Source organism: Lolium rigidum, chromosome 1 (assembly GCF_022539505.1).
Source record: "Lolium rigidum isolate FL_2022 chromosome 1, APGP_CSIRO_Lrig_0.1, whole genome shotgun sequence".
NCBI classification, from domain to species: domain Eukaryota; kingdom Viridiplantae; phylum Streptophyta; class Magnoliopsida; order Poales; family Poaceae; genus Lolium; species Lolium rigidum.
The window spans coordinates 105,104,389-105,127,584 of NC_061508.1; the positions used below are offsets into that span (position 1 = coordinate 105,104,389).

General features: G+C 44.0%; 1 protein-coding gene across 1 annotated transcript; it reads right to left on the reverse strand.

Moving 5' to 3' along the window:
- Positions 1–21,079: 21,079 nt before the first annotated feature.
- Positions 21,080–23,196, reverse strand: LOC124679077 (transcription factor bHLH137). The gene is made up of 8 exons (XM_047214907.1): positions 22,821–23,196; positions 22,541–22,681; positions 22,388–22,453; positions 22,208–22,276; positions 22,016–22,099; positions 21,762–21,905; positions 21,508–21,642; positions 21,080–21,355 (listed from the first exon to the last, which is right to left on the reverse strand). The coding sequence occupies exons 1-7, from the start codon at positions 23,100–23,102 to the stop codon at positions 21,550–21,552; spliced, it is 879 nt and encodes a 292-aa protein (XP_047070863.1). The 5' UTR covers positions 23,103–23,196; the 3' UTR covers positions 21,080–21,355; positions 21,508–21,549.

Here is a 23,196-nt window from a genome sequence, read left to right on the forward strand (position 1 = left end):
CCGTGCACTTTTAAGGCTTTGTCGTGCACTTACAACTACACGGCAAAGCATCGATTTCCTGTAGTGAACCATGGGTGGATATAGGTTTCTTCCCTTCTCCATGAGGATTCGTGTTCAAGGTGTGGTGCCCTACCAATGGAGGTGTTTCCATGTCTGAATAAAACCCCTCCAATTTCAAGAACTACCTGATGTCTACGGGTGCTTCTATTCTTGTAGACAGTGTTGGGCCTCCAAGAGCAGAGGTTTGTAGAACAGCAGCAAGTTTCCCTTAAGTGGATCACCCAAGGTTTATCGAACTCAGGGAGGAAGAGGTCAAAGATATCCCTCTCAAGCAACCTTGCAATCACGATACAAGAAGTCTCTTGTGTCCCCAACACACCTAATACACTTGTCAGATGTATATGTGCACTAGTTTGGCGAAGAGATAATGAAATACAAGTGGTATGAATGTATATGAGTAGTAATAGCAATCTGAATAAAATATGGCAGCGAGTAAACATGCAACAGAATAGTAAATAAACGGAGTTTCGATGTTTGGAAACAAGGCCTAGGGATCATACTTTCACTAGTGGACACTCTCAACATTGCAATCATAATTGAATATAAATATAAGCACTTCACTATGCTACTCTGAATTACTCTTTGACAAGATAACGAACACTAATTCATCATGTAGGCAAACCTTAAAGATGTATTCCCAAGTACTAATAAACACCCCACGCTGTCACTGTGAGCATTCATAGGAGGTACTAACACACCACAATTTCATAGAGACATCCAACTCAAATCATAACTCAGTGAATAAGTATTATGTGAAATATAGCCTAAGAGACCCACATGGTGCACACACTGTCACCTTTACACACGTGGGACAAGGAGTCTCCGGAGATCACATAAGTAAAATCCACTTGAATAGCATAACGATATCTAGATTACAAGCTCATCATATGGATCTCAATCATGTAAGGCAGCTCATGAGATCATTGTATTGAAGTACATGGGAGAGAGAGATGAACCACATAGCTACCGGTACAGCCCTTAGCCTCGATGGAGAACTACTCCCTCCTCATGGGAGACAAGCAGCGGTGATGAAGATGGCGGTGGTGTCGATGGAGATGCCTTCCGGGGCACTTCCCCGTCCCGCGGCGTGCCGGAACAGAGACTCCTGTCCCCCAGATCTTGGCTTCGCGATGGCGGCGGCTCTGGAAGGTTTCTCGTACCGTGGCTTTTTCCGTCTCGAGGTTTTAGGTCAGGGACCCTTAAATAGGCGAAGAGGCGGAGTCGGAAGGCTGACGGGGGCGCCACACAATAGGGGGCGCGGCCCAGGCCCTGGCCGCGCCGCCCTATCATCTGGTGGCCCTGTGGCCCCCTCTGGTGGCTCTCGGGTGTTCTGGATGCTTCGTGGAAAAATAGGATGCTGGGCATTGATTTCGTCCGATTCCGAGAATATTTCCTTACTAGGATTTCTGAAACCAAAAACAGCAGAAAACAGGAACTGGCCCTTCGGCATCTCATCAAGAGGTTAGTTCCGGAAAACGCATAATCATGACATATAATGTGTATAAAACATGTGAGTATCATCATAAAAGTAGCATGGAACATAAGAAATTATAGATACGTTTGGGACGTATCAAGCATCCCAAGCTTAGTTCCTACTCGCCCTCGAGTAGGTAAACGATAACAAAGATAATTTCTGAAGTGACATGCTATCATAATCTTGATCATACTATTGTAAAGCATATGAGATGAATGCAGCGATTCGAAGCAATGATGAAGATAATGAGTAAACAAATGAATCATATAGCAAAGACTTTTCATGAATAATACTTTCAAGACAAGCATCAATAAGACTTGCATAAGAGTTACTCATAAAGCAATAAATTCGAAGTAAAGGCATTGAAGCAACACAAAGTAAGATTAAGTTTCAGCGGTTACTTTCAACTTCAACTTATATATCTCATGGATAATTGTCAACACAAAGCAATATAACAAGTGCAATAAGTAAACATGTAAGAATCAATGCACATAGTTGATACAAGTGTTTGCTTCTAAGATAGAAAGAAGTAGGTAAACTGACTCAACAATAAAGTAAAAGAATGGCCCTTCGCAGAGGGAAGCAGGGATTAAATCATGTGCTAGAGCTTTTTAAATTTTGAAATCATATAGAGAGCATAAAAGTAAAGTTTTGAGAGGTGTTTGTTGTTGTCAACGAATGGTAGTGGGCACTCTAACCCCCTTGCCAAACAGACTTTCAAAGAGCGGCTCCCATGAAGGACGTTATCTCTACCAACAAGGTAGATCATCCCTCTTCTCTTTTGTTTACACATGTATTTTAGTTTTATTTATGGTTGACACTCCTCCCAACCTTTTGCTTACACAAGCCATGGCTAACCGAATCCTCGGGTGCCTTCCAACATTCACATACCATGAAGGAGTGTCTATTTGCAAAATTAAGTTGCTTACCGATGAATCGAGCAAAACATGTGAAGAGAATTATTAATGAAGGTTGATTAATTGGGGGCTGGGAACCCCGCGCCAGCTCTTTTTGCAAAATTATTGGATACGCGGATGAAGCCACTAGTCCATTGGTGAAAGCTGCCCAACAAGATTGAAAGATAAAACACCACATACTTCCTCATGAGCTATAAAACATTGACACAAATAAGGAGTAATAAAGTTTTGAATTGTTTAAAGGTAGCACATGAAGTAATTTACTTTGGAATGGCAGAGAAATACCATGTAGTAGGTAGGTATGGTGGACACAAATGGCATGGTTATTGGCTCAAGAATTTGGATGCACGAGAAGAATTCCTCTCAATACAAGGCTACGCTAGCAAGGTTATTTGAAGCAAACTCAATTATAAAACGGTGCAGCAAGACTCACATATGAACATATTGTAAGCATTATAAGACTTTACATTGTCTCCTTGTTGTTCAAACACCTCAACCAGAAAATATCTAGACTCTAGAGATCAATCATGCAAACCAAATTTTAACAAGCTCTATGTAGTTATTCATTAATGGGTACAAGGTACATGATGCAAGAGCTTAAACAAGATCTATATGAGCACAACAATTGCCAAGTATCAAATTATTCAAGACATTATACCATTTACCACATGCAGCATTTTCTGTTTCCAACCATATAACAATGAACGAAGCAGTTTCAACCTTCGCCATGAACATTAAAGATAGAACTAAGAACACATGTGTTCATATGCAACAGCGGAGCGTGTCTCTCTCCCACACAAGCATGATGGATCATATTTTATTCAAACAAAAACAAAAACAAAAACAAACAGACGCTCCAAGTAAAGTACATAAGATGTGACCGAATAAAAATATAGTTTCAAGAGAAGAAACCTGATAAGTTGTCGATGAAGAAGGGGATGCCTTGGGAATCCCCAAGCTTAGATGCTTGAGTCTTCTTGAAATATGCAGGGATGAACCACGGGGGCATCCGCAAGCTTAGACTTTTCACTCTTCTTGATCATATTGTATCATCCTCCTCTCTTGACCCTTGAAAACTTCCTCCACACCAAACTCGAAACAAACTCATTAGAGGGTTAGTTAATAATCAAAAATTCACATGTTCAGAGGTGACACAATCATTCTTAACACTTCTGGACATTGCTCAAAGCTACTGGAAGTTAATGGAACAAAGAAATTCATTCAACATAGCAAAAGAGGCAATGCGAAATAAAAGGCAGAATCTGTCAAAATAGAACAGTCCGTAAATACGAATTTTAAAGAGGCACTAGACTTGCTCAGATGAAAATGCCTAAGTTTAATGAAAGTTGAGTACATATCTGGGGATCACGCACGTAAATTGGCAGATTTTTCTGAGCTACCTACAGAGAGGCAGATCGAAAATCGTGACAGCAAGAAATCTGTTTCTGTGCAGCAATCCAAATCTAGTATGAACCTTACTATCAAAGACTTTACTTGGCACAACAATGCAATAAAATAAAGATAAGGAGAGGTTGCTACAGTAGTAACAACTTCCAAGACACAACAAAACAGTAGCAAAATAAACACATGGGTTATCTCCCAAGAAGTGCTTTCTTTATAGCCATTAAGATGGGCTCAGCAATTTTAATGATGCACTCACAAGACATAAGAGTTGAAGCAAAAGAGAGCATCAAGAGGCAAATTCAAAAAAAATTTAAACCTAACATGCTTTCTATGCATAGGAATCTTGTAAATAAACAAATTCATGAAGCATGATGCAACAAGCATAGAAAGATAAAACAAGTGTAACTTCAAAAATTTCAGCATATAGAGAGGTGTTTTAGTAACATGAAAACTTCTACAACCATATTTTCCTCTCTCATAATAACTTTCAGTAGCATCATGAGCAAACTCAACAATATAACTATCACATAAAGCATTCTTATCATGAGTCTCATGCATAAAATTATTACTCTCCACATAAGCATAATCAATTTTATTAGTTGTGGTGGGAGAAAATTCAACAAAGTAGCTATCATTATTATTCTCATCATCAAATATAGGAGGCATAGTATAATCACAATAAAATTCACTCTCCATAGTAGGCGGCACCAAAAGACCACTATCATTATAATCATCATAAATAGGAGGCATATCATAATCAACATAAACTTTCTCCTCAACACCCGGAGGGCTAAAGAGATCATTTTCATCAAAACCAGCTTCCCCAAGCTTAGCATTTTCTATATCATTACCAACAATGGTGTTCAAAGCGTTCATACTAATATTACTACCAGCATGCAAATAAGGTTCCATAGGTTTTTTAATTTTCGCATTAAACCATTCATGTCTTGACTCAGGAAATAGTACAAAAAGCTCACAGATGTTTTCCATTATGCCTTACTAGTGTAAAACAAGAAACAAAAAAGATGCAATTGCAGGATCTAAAGGAAATAGCTTCGAGCACACACACAACGGCAACAGAAAAGTACTTAGTTACCTGGGACCGGAGTATGAGTGCCTTTTACCTTTCCTCCCCGGCAACGGCGCCAGAAAAGTGCTTGATGTCTACGGGTACTTCTATTCTTGTAGACAGTGTTGGGCCTCCAAGAGCAGAGGTTTGTAGAACGGCAGCAAGTTTCCCTTAAGTGGATCACCCAAGGTTTATCGAACTCAGGGAGGAAGAGGTCAAAGATATCCCTCTCAAGCAACCACCGCAATCACGATACAAGAAGTCTCTTGTGTCCCCAACACACCTAATACACTTGTCAGATGTATATGTGCACTAGTTCGGCGAAGAGATAGTGAAATACAAGTGGTATGGATGTATATGAGTAGTAATAGCAATCTGAATAAAATATGGCAGCGAGTAAACATGCAACAGAACAGTAAATTAACGGAGTTTCGATGTTTGGAAACAAGGCCTAGGGATCATACTTTCACTAGTGGACACTCTCAACATTGCAATCATAATTGAATATAAATATAAGCACTTCACTATGCTACTCTGAATTACTCTTTGGCAAGATAACAAACACTAATTCATCATGTCGGCAAACCTTAAAGATGTATTCCCAAGTACTAATAAACACCCCATGCTGTCACTGTGAGCATTCATAGGAGGTACTAACACACCACAATTTCATAGAGACATCCAACTCAAATCATAACTCAGTGAATAAGTATTCTGTGAAATATAGCCTAAGAGACCCACACGGTGCACACACTGTCACCTTTACACACGTGGGACAAGGAGTCTCCGGAGATCACATAAGTAAAATCCACTTGAATAGCATAACGACATCTAGATTACAAGCTCATCATATGGATCTCAATCATGTAAGGCAGCTCATGAGATCATTGTATTGAAGTACATGGGAGAGAGAGATGAACCACATAGCTACCGGTACAGCCCTTAGCCTCGATGGAGAACTACTCCCTCCTCATGGGAGACAGCAGCGGTGATGAAGATGGCGGTGGTGTCGATGGAGATGCCTTCCGGGGGCACTTCCCCGTCCCGGCGGCGTGCCGGAACAGAGACTCTTGTCCCCCAGATCTTGGCTTCGCGATGGCGGCGGCTCTGGAAGGTTTCTCGTACCGTGGCTTTTTCCGTCTCGAGGTTTTAGGTTAGGGACCCTTAAATAGGCGAAGAGGCGGAGTCGGAAGGCTGACGGGGCGCCACACAATAGGGGGGCGCGGCCCAGGCCCTGGCCGCGCCACCCTATCATCTGGTGGCCCTGTGGCCCCTCTCTGGTGGCCCTCGGGTGTTCTGGAAGCTTCGTGGAAAAATAGGATGCTGGGCATTGATTTCGTCCGATTCCGAGAATATTTCCTTACTAGGATTTCTGAAACCAAAAACAGCAGAAAACAGGAACTGGCCCTTCGGCATCTCGTCAATAGGTTAGTTCCGGAAAACGCATAATCATGACATATAATGTGTATAAAACATGTGAGTATCATCATAAAAGTAGCATGGAACATAAGAAATTATAGATACGTTTGGGACGTATCACTACCCGTGCTAGCTGCAAATGAAGAGGAAGTGGTAGCCAAGAGTTTGTCTAGAGAACCAAGGAGTAACTACTAAGAGCATCTCCAGCCGCGTCCCCCAAAGCGATTCTCAAACAACGCCGAATTTAGCGTTTGGGGGACGCGTTTTCTTCGTGCCGCGTTTGGGGGCCGAGTTCCCCAAACAGAATTTGAGATTTTTAAAATTTAATTGAAAACAGTTGAATTTATTCAAACTTGCTATATATTACATAGATTCAAACAAATTTGGATGAAGTTTAAACCTAAACCCTAATCTAGTAGTACTTGCGGCGGCCAGAGGGGTCGTAGTACTTGTGGAAATTGTACATGTCATCGACGACGACGTCCTGCTTGTCGCGCTCGTGGGGCTCGTCGACGGGCTCGTCCTTCATCGTGCCGCTGGGCCAGCTTCGCCGTCATTGGTGAGGTCGACGAGCGCCATCGGACATGGCGATCGCCGCGTCAAGGTTGCCCCTCCAGGCATCCTTGTTGTTCAACGACGCCGTGAACGCCGCGTGCAACCCTAGGAAGTCCTCGGGGTCGTCGCTACTGGCGATGAGGCGCTGCCGCTGCTCGTACTCCGCCATCTGGGAAGCCTTCATGGCTTCCTCGTCGTCTTTCTCCTCCTTCATCTCCGGCTTCGGAACAAGGAGGGCGCCGCCAGCACGCCTATGCTGTTGCCGCGTTGGTTCGCGGATGTTGACGCTGTTGCCACTGCGCCTCAGAGTCGCGGGCGACATCGCGTACTATGGCTCTTCCTTCACCTTGCGCTTTGGCACGCTGTACGGCGTGGGGCGGTGCGAGGAAGGCGTCGATCTCCTGCCCCGAAGAAGAAGAGTTCGAGGAGGACGAGTACATCCTCCTCGGTTGCCAGCGCGCTGCGGGCGAAGGAGATGGCGGCGGAGAAGCTGGCATCTCCAACCTTGCGGTGCCCCAGTGGATGTCGTTGACGACGGTCGAGAGGGTTCCCCCAGGGATGCCCTAGAAAAAGATGCTCCCCTCCTTGTTCCACGTATTCCTTCAGCCGACGAGGCCGCCGGTGCTATTTATGTTGGTGTCGTACTGCACCTAGAAGAAGTCCGCCCACCAGTCATCGTTACCGGTGGGGGGCTCGGTAGGATCGGTGCGCTCCTCGGCGGTGAGGCGAGCACACTGGGTCCTGATCACGTCCATCTAGCGTTTGGTTTCCGGCGGTGGCGGGATGCCGATCCCGTTGACGGCCATCGTCCAGCCGCCGCTGCTTGGCAGGCGCATGTCCGGCGGGACAGGGTACCACGCGCGGTACAACGGCCACGCCTCCGCCACCGTGAGGCTGCCACGCCTGAAACCATTCGCCGCGAGGATGTTCTTGCGGGAGGACGACATTGGCGCCGAGGAAGGAGGTGCGGCGAGATTGAAAGCGACGAGATTGGAATGGGGAATGTGGCGAGAGGAAGGAGGGACACTCTTAATTGTACAGTAGCGGCAGGCGAGGCGGCAGCGGGGCGTTGGCCGCAATAAACGCCGGCGCGGATGGGCACGCGGTCATGCACGACGAGACACTTCACTGCGTCACCTGGGAAAGTTGGACGCCATTAACCTTGCTTGGCCAGAGGTTGGCGACGGGTTTTAGACTTCTGTGTCACTGACGCGTCGGGCTTGCCACTCCTCGCCTCGCTTCTCGCTGTGTCCGGCGTGCCCGGAGCGTCCCCTGTGGACCAAGATGGGCTCAGGGCGCCGGGCACCGTATTGGGCCACACCGGACGGAAAGCGCCTTTGGGGCGCGCAGCTGGATCGAAAAAATGTCTAGCATGCCCCAAAAAATCTTTGGGAGTCGCTTTAAGGAACGCGGCTGGAGATGCTCTAACAAATTTCAGGAACATGATATCAACGGTTACCTATTCTACATAGAGGTGCATGACAGAAAAAGTGTGACAGAAGAACAATGGGGAAACACTTGAGACTAGATTCGTTGAGGGAGGGAACAAAAGATGGCCAGGTTGAATACACAAGTTCACAATAGTGGTTTATCCTCCACCGACCGCCATTGAGTCAAGGGAGCTCAAATATATCAAACACAATGGAGAGACCCCGGGCAGATGCCCAGGTTCCACCATTAAATCCTTCTTTAATTTCAATGCATCAAGATGATTTAGTCATTAGCTTTCATGGGCATTTCGTTGTTGACACTATAGTTCCTAACCTACATGGACGAGCCTACATGGACGAGGTGGCTCCGCCACCAATGGACCAATCAAAAGAAGTCGTGCGAAATAAATAAGAGATCACGTAAATGCTAACTTAAGTGTATCTTATAACCTTAACCTTAATGATACTGCTATGCTTTCATCTACTTTGTTGTTGGTTGAATTCAGACAAGGTTGAAGTAAGCCCACACCATGAAGAACAAAGTTATCAACAACAATTTTCAAGCTATCACCAAGTCTCGAAGGAATCTGCTTCTAGAAATATTGCATCTGATATTTTGTATGTCAGCACCAAATGGTTGAGAGACGGGGCAAGTGGGGTATACCAACATATGCTATATCAAATTATCTTTCCAACAAAAAACCACACGTCATTTGGAGTTTCGTAGCCAAAATAATAACCGTTTTGGTGGGAGGTGTCCAGGTTGTTAAAGGTTTGCCAATTTTTGAGAAGCCTCTCAATAACTCCCCAAGTTGACTATTTTTCTGGAAAATTTTCACACTTAAGATGGTTACTTAGCTTGTCTCCTTTCACACCTAAGCAGGGGTCGTCCCTTAGTATAAATAAGCTAGTTCTTCCACTTGGAAGGAACTTTTGGCATCTTAGATTTCAAAACAAATACATCATTCTAAGATTAGGGAGGCCTTTCTATCCTTATTCTCGTGATTCCTTGCAGATTTACACCTAATTTGTGCTCCACGACTTGAGCATGGTTGTATGGATTAGATTTTGTGATTTCCTTGTGGTTTGCACCTAGTTTGTGCTTCACAACTTGATCGTGGCTGAGTGGGCTAGTTCCTGGATTGTGGATATGTGATTGTTTCGGATTGCAGACTACGGTTGCCATCTTCTTCGCCCGGTCATAATCTCTCATGTTCATGTTAGCTGCTTGCAGATAGTTATCCCCCCGGTGTCCTTGATCTTATGGTGTGAAGATCAGGCCAAAGTCGTTGAGCACCTCTTACCCGCAGTCGGTGCATATAAAAGATGAGCATGGGTATTAGCTAAGAAGATCTCCCAATGCTTCTATAGTTGAGACCCATTGAATAAAAACCAACAAGTCATGAGGAATAAAAAATGATTATATTTTGAGGTGATGGAGTAGCTAATGAAAAGATCATGAACAATTTAACGACCAGAAATTGATGATGAAATAAGGATTAGAAAGGAGAGCAAGATCCATATGAAACCTAGCAAAATTTGACAAAACTGTTGTACATGTATGATGTCATTGTTGAAGGAATGGATGCGTCCTATGTGGGAGTCATATCTAGACATGAGTGCAAATGAACGAGGTCGAGGCCTCATGCCATAATCAACAAGTCGAGAATGTACTAAACAAAAGAATTCAAAAATTAAAATGGGACATAGATGGTGTGGTGTCATATTTGTTTAAATATTTTCTTACAAAAGAAAAAACAAATATAGGAACCCCGAAATAAATTGGAAATAAATATTCACGGAAGCAGATGCAAACTGAGCGCGGTGCAGATATAGACACTATAAAAAAATCCCCCCTCCCCCACCCATCGGATTTTTAGATGGCATAAGCCATACTCTCCTGCAAAAGTGTTTGGCCAGAGGATGGGAAATCTTGTGCGGCAATCAGGGCCCACAAAAAGAATTTCGTTGTGCTAGATCCCATGTCAGGAAAAATTTATATTGTGGTAGGCGGCAGGCAAGCCCAACACCCGGTAATGTTGTAGCACATTAAGGGCGCACATAGTGGTGCGATGTTGATCGTGACTGACGTGTTGACTTGTCAACCTCGCCTCAGTGACTAATGTGACCCACAACTTTGAGGTTGTAGGTGACGTGGGCATTACCCTTCGGGTAACTGACATTGCCCTATCCAGTGCGGCCCAACTGGAGGTACATGAAGATACCCGATGGCAAGGCGGGCCACTGGGACGGTGCAGGAGAAGATCCCTTGAAGAACAAGGCAAGAGGGAAGCCGAACAAGGAAAGTTTAGAGCTAGGTCTTTTGTAAACCTAGTCGTACCCGGACAGATCTCTTGAGACCTGGCCTCCTATATAAAGGCCAGGAGAGGGGATGCCGAGGGATGGAATCAATCATAGCAACTTTAGCCACCAGAAGTCTAGAGCTAGGTCGCCGTAGCACTTAGCCTCTCGACGAGATTACAGCCGAAACCTTCGGCACCCCATTGTAACCCAATATTCTCATAATCAAGATCAGACAGGCAGGACGTAAGGGTTTTACCTCATCGAGGGTCCTGAACCTGGGTAAATTGCTCTCCCCCCTTGTCTGTTCACCGATGTCTCGTGTCAGCCTACATGATTCCATCAACCCTAAGCCCCAATCGGAGGGCATTGCCGAGGAGTACCCTCGACTTTTCCATGCATGTTGTTGATAGCTATATGTAACTAATAATGTTAGTTGTATCCAAAATAATAATGTGGCATGTTACATGGACAATTTACACGGGCAAGTTTCAAAACATACCCATTATGGCAACCATGTGCACCAATTTTTTTTAGGGGAAGCCATGTGCATCAAATCCGTGTGGGTCCAAATCACTTTGAGCTTTCAACTATAGAGGTGGAACTCAACCAATCCATGGTCGGCTACCCATTATGGGTCCTTTTAGCAAATATGGCATGTATAGCTGGACCTCACTTGCCCAAAATGCCCAACTAACAAACATGTGTCTACATTTTATTGTTGGATTTGTGCCCTAGAGGAGAATAAATAAAAAGAGTTATATTGTCACATATACATTGCTCATAATAAGTTTTATGTCATGCTATAACTGTATTAAGAGAAAACATTAATGTACATGTGGTATTAGACAAAAACCTTGTCCCTAGTAAAATAGTCCCTTGATTAATAAGATGATCGATCAAGATTTCCTCATCATGGACACCAACGTCATTAATAATGGAGTCATGTTGTTGGATCAATAACATGTTGGACACACACCCATATAAGGTATTGCAATGTGATCATGTCACAAATTTCAGCATTGCAATACTAGGAATGAAATGTTGTAACCTAATCCTTAGACCGTGAGACCATATCCAGTAGCTTCTTAGACATTATCAATCCTCACTCTGTAACAGGGTGGTCATAAAGGTGCTTCTCAGGTATTCCAATGGTATGGGTTGAGGCATTCGTGTCAATAGCAAGCTTTGTACATCCGCGTGTACGGAAAGATACCATGGATCCACTCAGTGATATTATGGGTATTCCAATGGTATGGGTTGAGGCATTCGTGTCAATAGCAAGCTTTGTACATCCGCGTGTACGGAAAGATACCATGGATCCACTCAGTGATATTATGGCAACAACGCTTTCAAGCATGTGACTAGGTCACGAGGATATGATATTCCGTCCCATCCATCAAGTTCATCAGCAACAAACAACCTATACAAAAATACTAGGTGCTATATTTCCAATTAATTACTACTTGCAAAATTTATTTCGCCAAATATTTTCAGCTCGCACTATTATTTGCGCACAGTTTTTTGTGCCGTAATATAACAGCTGACTGAAAAAAGCTCTGACTACTCTGCCCGGTCGACCGCGCCCGTCGTTGCGCACTCGTCGTACTCGGGGGCTCGCATGTCTTGGACCCAACATCGCGGACTCGATATATTCGGGTGCTCACTAGTCGCGGGTCCTCCATATCAACTATGTCTTCTTCATCGGCCACGCCGGCCAGTCGCCGCACGGCTACATCTACTATTTTCTGGCCGGGGGATTACTTCAAACTGCGCCCGCCACATCAATTATTGATTACTTCGATTGCGTCCACCATGAACCTGCTTCCATATTGGCATCGTTGCAGCCGAACTAATGGCTTCATCATCTATGGTATCAATGGATTTATCTTCTCCGGCTCTGGATATATCTTCTCCCGATGCACTCCCGGGTCAATGGCTTCATCATCTATGGTTATCAATAGATTTATCATTATATGGTTATATAAATATTTCTCCCGACGCACTCCCGGGTCAATGGCTTCATCATCTATGGTTATCAATGGATTTATCATTCTATGGTTATATAAATATCTTCTCCCGATGCACTCCCGGGTCAATGGCTTCATCATCTGTGGTTATCAATGGATTTATCATTCTATGGCTATATAGTATTGACTCGATACATTCTCGGGCCAGTGGATTTATCGACTGTAATATTCAACAGATATCATCTTATATAATATTGACCCGATGCACTCCCATTGGAAGCGCTGGAATCATTTGGGGGCTCCTGAAATATCTTCGGCTATTACTCCCATCAGGAGCGTTGGTTCGCTGGAATTCAAGAAAATATGAAGAAAACTTATACTATCAATGATTTCATCAAAGCATACTCGGTAATACTCGGGGGCTTCATCGACGCATCAAAGCATACCCAGCAATACTTGGGGGGCTTTGTCGACATATCAAATCATACCCGGCAATACTCGGGGGGCTGCGAAGTTTTTACCTTGTAATTTTCATCGAAAGCCGCAGGAACATGAGAGTGCTGCAATCGATGGAAATTACGCAAAATAAATACGGCTCAGCAAGATATGTTGCGATTACTAAGGATCCATCGGGCCTGCAACGTGAACTGATCACTCACAACTTGTTGATGACCACCATACAAACAAATACACGGCTCAGTAAGATGGAATGAGTCCGTGGGCCTGCAGTGCGCCCTATGTTTGGGTGTGACCGCCGACGATTTACGAAGATACACGGCTCAGTAAGATGAAATGAGTCTGTCGGGCCTGCAGTGCGCCCTATGTTCGGTGTTACCGCCGGTGATTTACGAAGATACATGACTCAGTAAGATGTAATGAGTCCATCGGGCCTGCAGTGCACCCTATGTTCGGGTGTTGCCGCGGATCAAAATCATCGACTCTTCCATATCATCATCCAAATCATCGCCTGGGCTTAAAGTCCATCGACTCTTCCATAACATCATCCAAACCATCGAGTCCTCCAGGACATCATCAAAATCATCGACCCCTCCGTGACATCATCAAAATCATTGACTCATCTGTAACCTCATCAAAATCATCAACTCCTCTATGACATCATCAAAATCATCGACATCATCAAAAGCATCCAAATGTTCTCGGAACCCTAAGAAATCTACGGTATTTGACTTAGCATTTTACATCCTATACATGACTACTTCATATTCATCTACAAGCTCGGGGGCTACTCCCATCAGGAGCGTTGGCCGCGCACCCGATAAAAAGATGGAAGCCTCGTTGATAAAGAAGAAGAACGGACCCGAAGATTCTAATAATCCATCTCTTCGGCATCTCTTGAAGCTTGCACCGTTTTGAAGACCCGATAGATTTAAAAGTATCAGATGATGGGATAATTTGAAGACGTCGACATCAACATCAAGCTCTTCGAGTAGTACAACTTGAGTCTACGCACGGTTGCAAGCACCCGTCCATAGACTCGGGGGCTACTCCCATCGGGAGCGCTGGCCGCGCACCCGATAAAAAACAACTTCGATTCTACATCAAGCACAAGATTCAACATTCTTCGGATGATCAAGACATTTGGATGAAGACAACTTTAGTCTATGCCTGAAGCTTTACTTCGGCCAGACACTCGGGGGCTACTGATGTGGGCATTACCCTATGAGTACCCGACATTGCTATACCCGGTACAGATTATGAAGATGGACCAGCGCAAGGACTCGACAAGCTATACCCAAAGAATATCAACTTGGATTACAAGAAGGAAGACTCCAATACGAATTCTACTAGGACTCTTGTAAACCCTAGCTTGGTTGATATATAAAGCCAGGCAGGTGCACCCCTTATGACATATTCAGACATAGAAAAACATAGAGGCGATATGCCTAGACATCGCAACCCGCAGATTAGAACTATACTAGATACAACAGCTCCATGGCGGTCCCCTGTACACATATATTAATATAGTGGATTGCTAGCAGCATGTAGCGATCCTCCACCGCGGGGACGTGAACCTGGGTACGTCGTGCCTTCTCTCGCTCCCGGAATCTCCATCGTCACCTTCTGTCAACCCTAAGCCCCTCATGGTGGGCATTGCCGAGGAACCGCCTCGTTAGAGACCGAACAAGGTACACCAGATACCGAAGATCTAACCCAAGGGGGGCTGGTGGCGCATGGAGGGGCGGAGGCTTCCCTAGGTGGCCCCACCTCCTCTCCCACCCCCCTATATAAAGAGCCCCATTGGGGCTCTCCTCATTCATCCCATTGAGTTCTCTCTCCATCTCCTCTCCCTCACGTGTGTTCCCGAAGTTTGGAACGTACATAGGGTTGGGGTATTCTCCACCATACGGACATCGTCGTGTCGTTGAAACACCGGTCTGAATCTTCTACTTCCGCTGCTTTGCTGGACCGGAGCCTTGGAGACGTCTATACACCGTACATGCGTAGAACTACGGAGGCACAACACTTGGGGCGCTTCAACGCTTTGAATTCTTCACGACCTTGAGGCCGACATCGAAGTACACCTTCATCGTCAATGTTCATCGTGAACATAACGCTTTCGGTCTTCAAGAGTATGAACATTGAATCCCTCTGTTACTTTGCATCTCCATAGAATAGATCTTGGTTATGTTATTATATCATAGAATTTTTTTGTTTTATACAACGAAACCCTACACCTTTACCACTCTCCATTTCCTCTCTCTATATAACACAAAAGGAAACCTAGCCCCACTCCACTCCCACAACCTATCCCCACCTCATTGGACTCCCATTCTTCACCAACCCAAGTTCTTAACACTCATCTCCCATGTTAATTAATAGGCGAACTCCACGCCTCGGATCATGCGTGGCTGCAAGGAAGAGATGTCGCCTAGAGGGGGGGTGAATAGGTGCTTTAAAAACTACTACGGATTTCTGTTGTAAGAATGCGGAATTAAACTAACTTTTATTTTACAAGCATAAAACTTAAATATGCTAGGGGCAACAACGTGCAACAACAAGTGATAGCTAGGTATAAGTAATTCAAGCTCGATGACTATCACAAGGAAAATAAACTCGGGTAATAGAGATAACTCAGGCACGCGCGGAGACGATGATGTATTCCCCTGTTCCCTCACACGAACTGAGGTACATCACATTGGAGAGATGCGGCCCACCACGAAGGTCTCCTGAAAGTCACGAAGGCTCACCGTCTTCTCCAAGCCAATTCCACAAAGGACAAAGTCTTTTTGCTTATGGCTATATTTTCCTCCACTCCAGAGATGGGAATCTCCACAACCACTTCAGAAACCTCCATGATGGAGAAACCTATGTTCGGGTGTTATGAAGAACAAGCTCTTGAGGATGAGAAGTGGCGGTCCAAGTTGGCGGTGGAGCAAAGAAGGATAGCACTAGATGAAGAAAGAATGGACAAGGAGAAGATGATAGAAGAGCAAAGGCTTGCACTTGAGGCGGAGAAGTTGTCCAAGGAGAGGGAGGATGTCGACCGCACCATCATGTTCATGAACTCTAGCTCAATGGATGACAAATCTAGGGCATATTGGGAGATCACCCGGGCAAAGATCTTGGCCCGAGAGAGTGTTGGTGGTGGTGTTTGAGCTTGCCGAGGTGATGTTGGCCGAAGAAGAAGAGGCCGAGAGGTGGTGGTGGGGTCCACAACATATACATGCTATGTTGTGCTTTTGGATCAAACTTGATCAATATGTTGCTTTTGGATAATATGTATGCATTTTTAAAGTTTGTATGTTTTAGGTATTTGCAAAACCATGTCAAAACAAATCTCCTTTAAATATAGGGGATCGGATCTAGCGACCACCATTTAGAGGAGCAAATTTATCCTCCTCTATTTTGCGGCGCCGTTACCTCCTCTAAATTTTAGGGGATATGCTAGAGATGCTTTAATGGATTTCCCTCACTTAGAGGAGAAAGTGATTGGTGGAGATTGTAGATCTAGATCTCCTCTTCCAAATCCCTCAAGAAGATGCAATAAACATAGGAGGGAATAGAGAGGAAGCGAGCTTTTGAGGTTCAATAGTGGAGTATGAGAGAGAGAGAGAGATAGAGAGCAAACTGAATGGTTGACCTTACCTCCTAAAGGAGGAAGACGTTTTAGAAGTTTCTGCCCGCGCCGAGCAGGTGCTAAGTCAGTGAAATAGGACCAGGCATTGGACCATCCGGCACACCATCTGGTCGACCGGGCCACAGACCGGTTTGGAGCGGAGCGGCCGAGCGAGCCGGTGGATCGGAGCAAAACTGGGCCTAGCACCGGAAGCTGCAGTGACGACCGGGTCACGCACCGGGCCTCAACGAGTGACAACTACTACTCACTCCGGTGGAGGCCGGTGCACCGGACGAGGCACCAGTTTGGCGGAAACAATTCAAACGTCCACTTTTCTCCGAGAACTAAAAAAAATCCTCTCGCGTTGTTCTCAAACTCCGATTGAGATGAAACAAATTTTGTTAGAAAGATAACGAAGAATAGAACCCCACAAAATGAAAATATTAGGAATCAACAAGGAATGGTTTTACACAATTTTAGAAGTGAAACTACTCAATGTCAAGAAATGGTGAAGACGTCCAAACTCGAAAACGCGATTGAACATGCATACAAATTCCATTTTCGATGAACTTGGGCTTGTGAAAAAGCTAGAAACAAGCTCAAGAAATCTCACATGCAAAAACACCAAGAAGCAACAAGAATAGAGGGATGCAAAGTATACAAACTATTGATCTCTCTAAGACGATGCAATCAAGTTACCCAACCGAAAACCCCTCTTGATAGTGCGGCTATCTATCCTATAACCCGGTCTCTCAACAACCACCTTGATACCGATAAAAGGAAAACCTAGCAAGACCATACTTTTTCCTTGCACATCCCACTTGGTCTTGATGAAAACACTTCAAGACACATTCAAGCCAGAATGCCTCACTTAATCATTGTTGCTTCGTGAAGACTCGTAATTGCCCCCCCCCCCCCCCCACACACACACACACCACTATGGGAAAGCTTCATTGAAGCACATCTTCACACGTCCATTATCACCGAATGGACGACGAGTTTCAAGCATAAGTTCTCGAGATACCTAACTCATATCAAAAACACAAACACATATATATGATGGTTTAGCTCATGAAGCATAATTTACAAGGCTTGCCCTACCACATGATTCAAAGTGGTACAATCTTATGCTTCATGTGTTGACCACCTTGACTTCAATCTTCACTCTTAGTCTTGGTCAAGCTCTTGTATCTCCTATATCTTGAGGTACATAGAGAACTCTTGATTTGATTGCATGCTCTAAACCTTAGTCAACCATAGGTAACCTAATGAGACTATCATGGCACCGGCTTAGAGCCATATCTAGAATTATTCTCTTAAAATCAAAGACTTAAGATCTTAATCATATAATATTCTTCCCTTGAAATCGATGATCTTGGTATCAATGCCCTAGGTATATCTTTATCTTCATGGCATCCACACATGAATCCAACAAATGACATACAAGAACTACCTATGGAATATTCCTTTTATATAAACTCAATGAAAACATTAGTCCATAAAGATTGTAATTAATTACCAAAACCACACATATGGGAAATGTACCCTTACATCAGCTCCCAAAGTTGCACCGGATCTTGACTTACCGTGTCAGATCCTACACAACTCTCGAAGCCACACCGGATTTTGCGCCACTCTTGAAGCCGCACTAGATCTTCAAGTGATCTGGGTCCGTATGCTTGTTATTGTGTCTTCTTATATGTAGGTTTGCTCTCCATCCTATCTACACATCTCGTTTCATGTTGTTCATATGGATTTGTATGCTTGTTCTTCTGCCTCCTTATTAGTCATTGATGTTCCTCTCTCAGTTCCGCGGCGAGGTCGTCACCCTAGGCATGCGCAATATGGCGCACATATGTGCGGTGATGATGATGTCATCAACTAGCCTTTAGATGATAGGATGTAGATTTTTTTTTTGCGAGGAAACAGCCATATCATTAAAGCAAGACAATTACAGAAAGGACCTCCACGAAACACAAAATTACAACCAAGTCCTTCTTCTGTAAAGCGAAGCCACCGACGGCGCGCCGCCGCCGCATCACCACACAATCCTTGGAACAGCAGATGTCCCCAGGCGGACAGGAAGTCGTCGGAACTCAAACTCCGGGGAGCCTCCATCCTCCTCCTCCGGCCACAACGCACGCTTGCTTCAACACGAGCTGGATCCAGATCTTGACAAGCCGAAGTCGTCGTCCTCGAACTCCGGCGCGGAGAAGTCGCCCACGGCAGCTGCCCAGAGCTGCGAGCGCGACACAGGCAGCAGATCCGGCCGTTTCCTTCCTATCTGTGAATTATTCGCCATCTGTTAACATATTAGGACGTTTCAGTTGTTGTGCCATGTACGTGAGGACGCGACTAATAGCGTCAGGTCTGCACTTTCCCTGACATAGTTTTTTGTGGCGTATTTTTTTGGTCGAGCTAGCGCGGCGAATACGGGTGTGTCTCAGCGTTTAAAATGCCAGGGCCCGCTTACCGTGTTGTAGTGGGAGCGGAAAGACCAAGATACCTCTTGAATCGTGAAGAAAAAAATCAAGAAACCACAAGAAACCAAAAAACCTAATCCCTAACCCTAGAACGGATGCTCAATATGCTGGGAATAGAGGAAGGGTCTAACCATGAAAGCTTCCTCGAACTAACGAAATGGTTATATGGACTGTTTTTGGATGTGTCGATTTGACGGTGGCAAGGTCAGCTATTGGACTTTCTAGATTAGGTCATGCACAATAAACCCTAAAGTGGAAATTCCGTTCCATTCCACAAAATTTTGTTTCCATTTCCATGTATATGACCTGTTTCCATATTTCTACGAAAAAGTTGGAAACTTTCTACTCCTTTTACATCCCTAAAAACGAAGTCCCTGGATAAAGAAGGCAAATATGATGGAGATATAGGTGTCCTTGTTTACCATGGTCGATGCACCACTCTCACATCCCTACACTACAATTGACTAGCGGCTCACAAATGATCGCAACTACCCTTCTACATGGAAGGTGGGGGGACATCCTTAGTCATTTGTAAGGCCTCTCTAGCCTATAAATAATACCCATGGGGTGTTATAAAATACAACTCAAGGGGAGAGGGATCGAGTTGCAAGTTCATGGCAGGGATATCTAGTGTTGGGAATGTAGAGTTCATGGCGGTCTGGCCATCATCGAGAGGAGTGCATAGAGTCAACATTAAAAAGTTCGCTATGGCCCAAGTCTCGTACGAAGGGCATCTACTATTTACGATGCTCTATGAACATATAACTAAGATGCACCCCGACTTAGCGGCCGAATCTATTCAAAAAAACATTTGTGTGTCAATTTAATCTTAGTGTACGATGACCTTCTGTAATAAGGTTGTCGTACACACCCCTACAAGTTATTACTTTCCCGGCAACCAGTTTCTTGAGATACCCCTACTTTATGTTGTTTAATTACAATAAATAACGTTTCATTAGCCATTTTACTTGAGGCACCCAGTAATATCTCGTTGTTCGTTGTCTACAACAGCCATAGACATTGTTTCCTATGAGATGTATTAAATATTATGTTGTATGTGATGTATCCTGAGAATGTTGATTTTTCTATTTTATGTGTCCAGAAAAATTCTAAAACATTGATTAAACGCAATGTAAAATACATATATAAAAATAAATGTGCAAATAAATATTCTTAAAAAAACTTACAAAAATACCTTGGCATATCATACAAAATGTAAAGAATTTTGGATGGCTAAAACTTTCATTATGATTTTCTAAATTAATGAAGTATCTATGTAATTGAGTTATTATAATTCTGCAAAATTATTAGAAAAGTGAAAATAATCTTAAAATATTATTAAAAACTATCCCGACTATATCATTTTCATTGGACGGCAATACACCTTACCTAAGTGCAAACAACTACATTCACGGAGCCATACTTACACTGGATGCCAAGATGTCGGAGTCGCTTGGTCCTATTATTATGCTCTAGATCTGCCCCCGTTCTGAATATATGATAGTTTGTTTCAATCTTGTTTTAGTTTATTTATTTTATGCAACATAACTTACGAAAAAATTGAACATGCATGTTGTATTGATAATAATACAATGTTCATATACGTTAGGTGGATTTCTAGGTGGAAAGGGTTTAGAGGCTATATCCAATTGGTCAAAGAGGGCTGGCTGACATGAAGTCAATCCACAGGTTGTTCCGATGCAGGAGAACCAGGGAACAGATGAACTAAGCATCCACTAAAACTGTCATTTCTCTTTGCCCTTTGAAATTAAATTGTTAAACTGGAACAGTTGAAGAATCTTTATCCTCACGCTGTAAAGATAAGCAGATCTCATCGTGAAAACAGAAATATAAGCAGATCTTGAGATTCATAGTCTGAATGAAACATCCACTGTGTTTGAACAGTGCAAAGAGCTCCCTTTTATATTAACAACACTGATTGCTCAAAGTTCACAACATATTTATATATGGTGGTGACAGTGAATCCATTGATGAAATAATTAAATACTCAGAGACAATGTCTAATCAATTAAGGTGCTGCTTGCTACAGATATTACTGGTCTCTGAAAATGTGTAGCATAGCAAGCAAACTCTACTTGCTGTAGACTGCTGCATCCAGACAAGGGGATGGATCACTAGATCCAACATCACAAACTCATCTGCTGCTCCTACCAATCTTGCAGCATTATTTCCGCCTGTTCAGGTAAGAAATAAAAAAATTGTTTGTTAGGATAAGTAAATAATATTATTTTCTAGATACTCCACGATTACATAAGCTAGTGGTAAACTGGTAACTCGGCCTAACAGACATAAAATTTAATGGATTTTGCATGCATATATGTTGTACCTATTGTCAATGTGGGCTCCTTCTCTTGTTTTCTCTCTTCCTCTACTGGAAAGAGCACATGTTGCTGAACACCAATTGATTGAGCAGCTCCTGTCTTTGCTCCCCCACTGATTGCATCAGGTAACTTCCATTGTCCTGAAAAAATTGTATGCACACAGTTGGGGTAAAATGGTTAGGCCATGGATACCAATTTGGGGCTTTGCATGCATATATGGTTTAGCTAAAGAGAGGCATTGATGGGCATGCATGCCGACCTGAGACTGGGAGAAAGAGATGCCCCCATGGCTTTGCAGTGGGTAGGACGTGGTGTCAATGACTGCTTGAGATGCAGCAGGGCTAGCTTGGTTCATCACTGGAGCAGGCACTGGGAGGGCTTCCTGGAACATGCCTCCAATCTTCTGCAGAAGCAACATTTTTCAGAATACATTTTTGAACACCTTGAGATCAATGTAGACCAATTAATGTATTTATTGTTTTGCAAGTAATGGTTTTATATACTGCCACATACTTGTGTCTGGTCATGGAGGCCATCACCGTCCAGTCCAAAGCCATACAGCACTGGGCTCATGGAGGCAATCCTCATAGAAAGGAACTGCATTACAAGTAAAGAAGTCAACTACCCACAAAAGAAAATGTCACAATTAAGCATCAATGTTCATTTGATCTTCTTTTCTTCTTTTTTCACATATGGTCTATTTACCTCAACTTGGTTTTGTAGGGACTGCACATAATTGATGATCTCATCCAAAACGAGTGCCTTTCCAGTGACCTGCACAAAAGCAGCATTTGTTTCCTCTCAAAGTTAGAACCCTGCATGCGTGCATGAAGCAGAAGACATGTAGATGACAAGCAACTGAACTAGAAACAGACTAATTTTGACCTTGTCACAGCCAGGGACCAGTGTTTGCAGCAACCTCATCCTCTCACTGATCCTCTCCCTCCTCACCTAGAGAAAGAGAAATGCCACCAAGATCAATAAGATGCCAGGAGAAAATGTGTGCGTATGTGTGTGTGTGGCGTTCGCTGTGCGTACCCGCTCTGCAAGGCTGTGGCTATCTGTTGCCTGCCCTCTCCTTGCCCTCACATGGATGTACCCCTTGGGTGCCTCCTCCTGGTCCTGGTCACTGCTGCTTTTCTCCCTCTTCCCTCTCCTACTCTTGCCATCCTTGCAGTCCTAGAAATCGGCAAATAAGATAACAAAGTTCTTAATTGCAATGTTTATTACAAACAGAATGCGAAGGGCTAGGCTCCCCATTTCGAAAAAAAAAATAACAGAATGCGTCGCAACTGGTTGTAAGTTAATTAGTCTATACCTTGGAGTGAGCAGAGCTAAGTGTGGCACTTTCATCTGTGGCCTTCCTCTTCCTCTCCACAGATGCGCTGCCCTGCTGAGAGTCAAGAACAGCAGAGGAGCTCTCCAGTGAGGCATCCTCCTGCATGACTGCACTTGTATTTGGAGTTGATGGAGATTGGCCATGGCTGGTCTGGTTGTAAAGCAAGAAGCTTGAGAGGTTAGGGGTGGAGCTATCAACGGTGGTGAAGGCCGCAGGGATCTTGAGGAGAGAGTGGTGGTGGGATGAGGAGAAGTCTGCCATTGTTGGATTGGGCTCCGTGCCTGAATCTTTGTGATGTGCGAGTGGTGGTTTGTTCAGGGGAGAGGACTACCACCACTGGTTGGCCGAGAGTAGA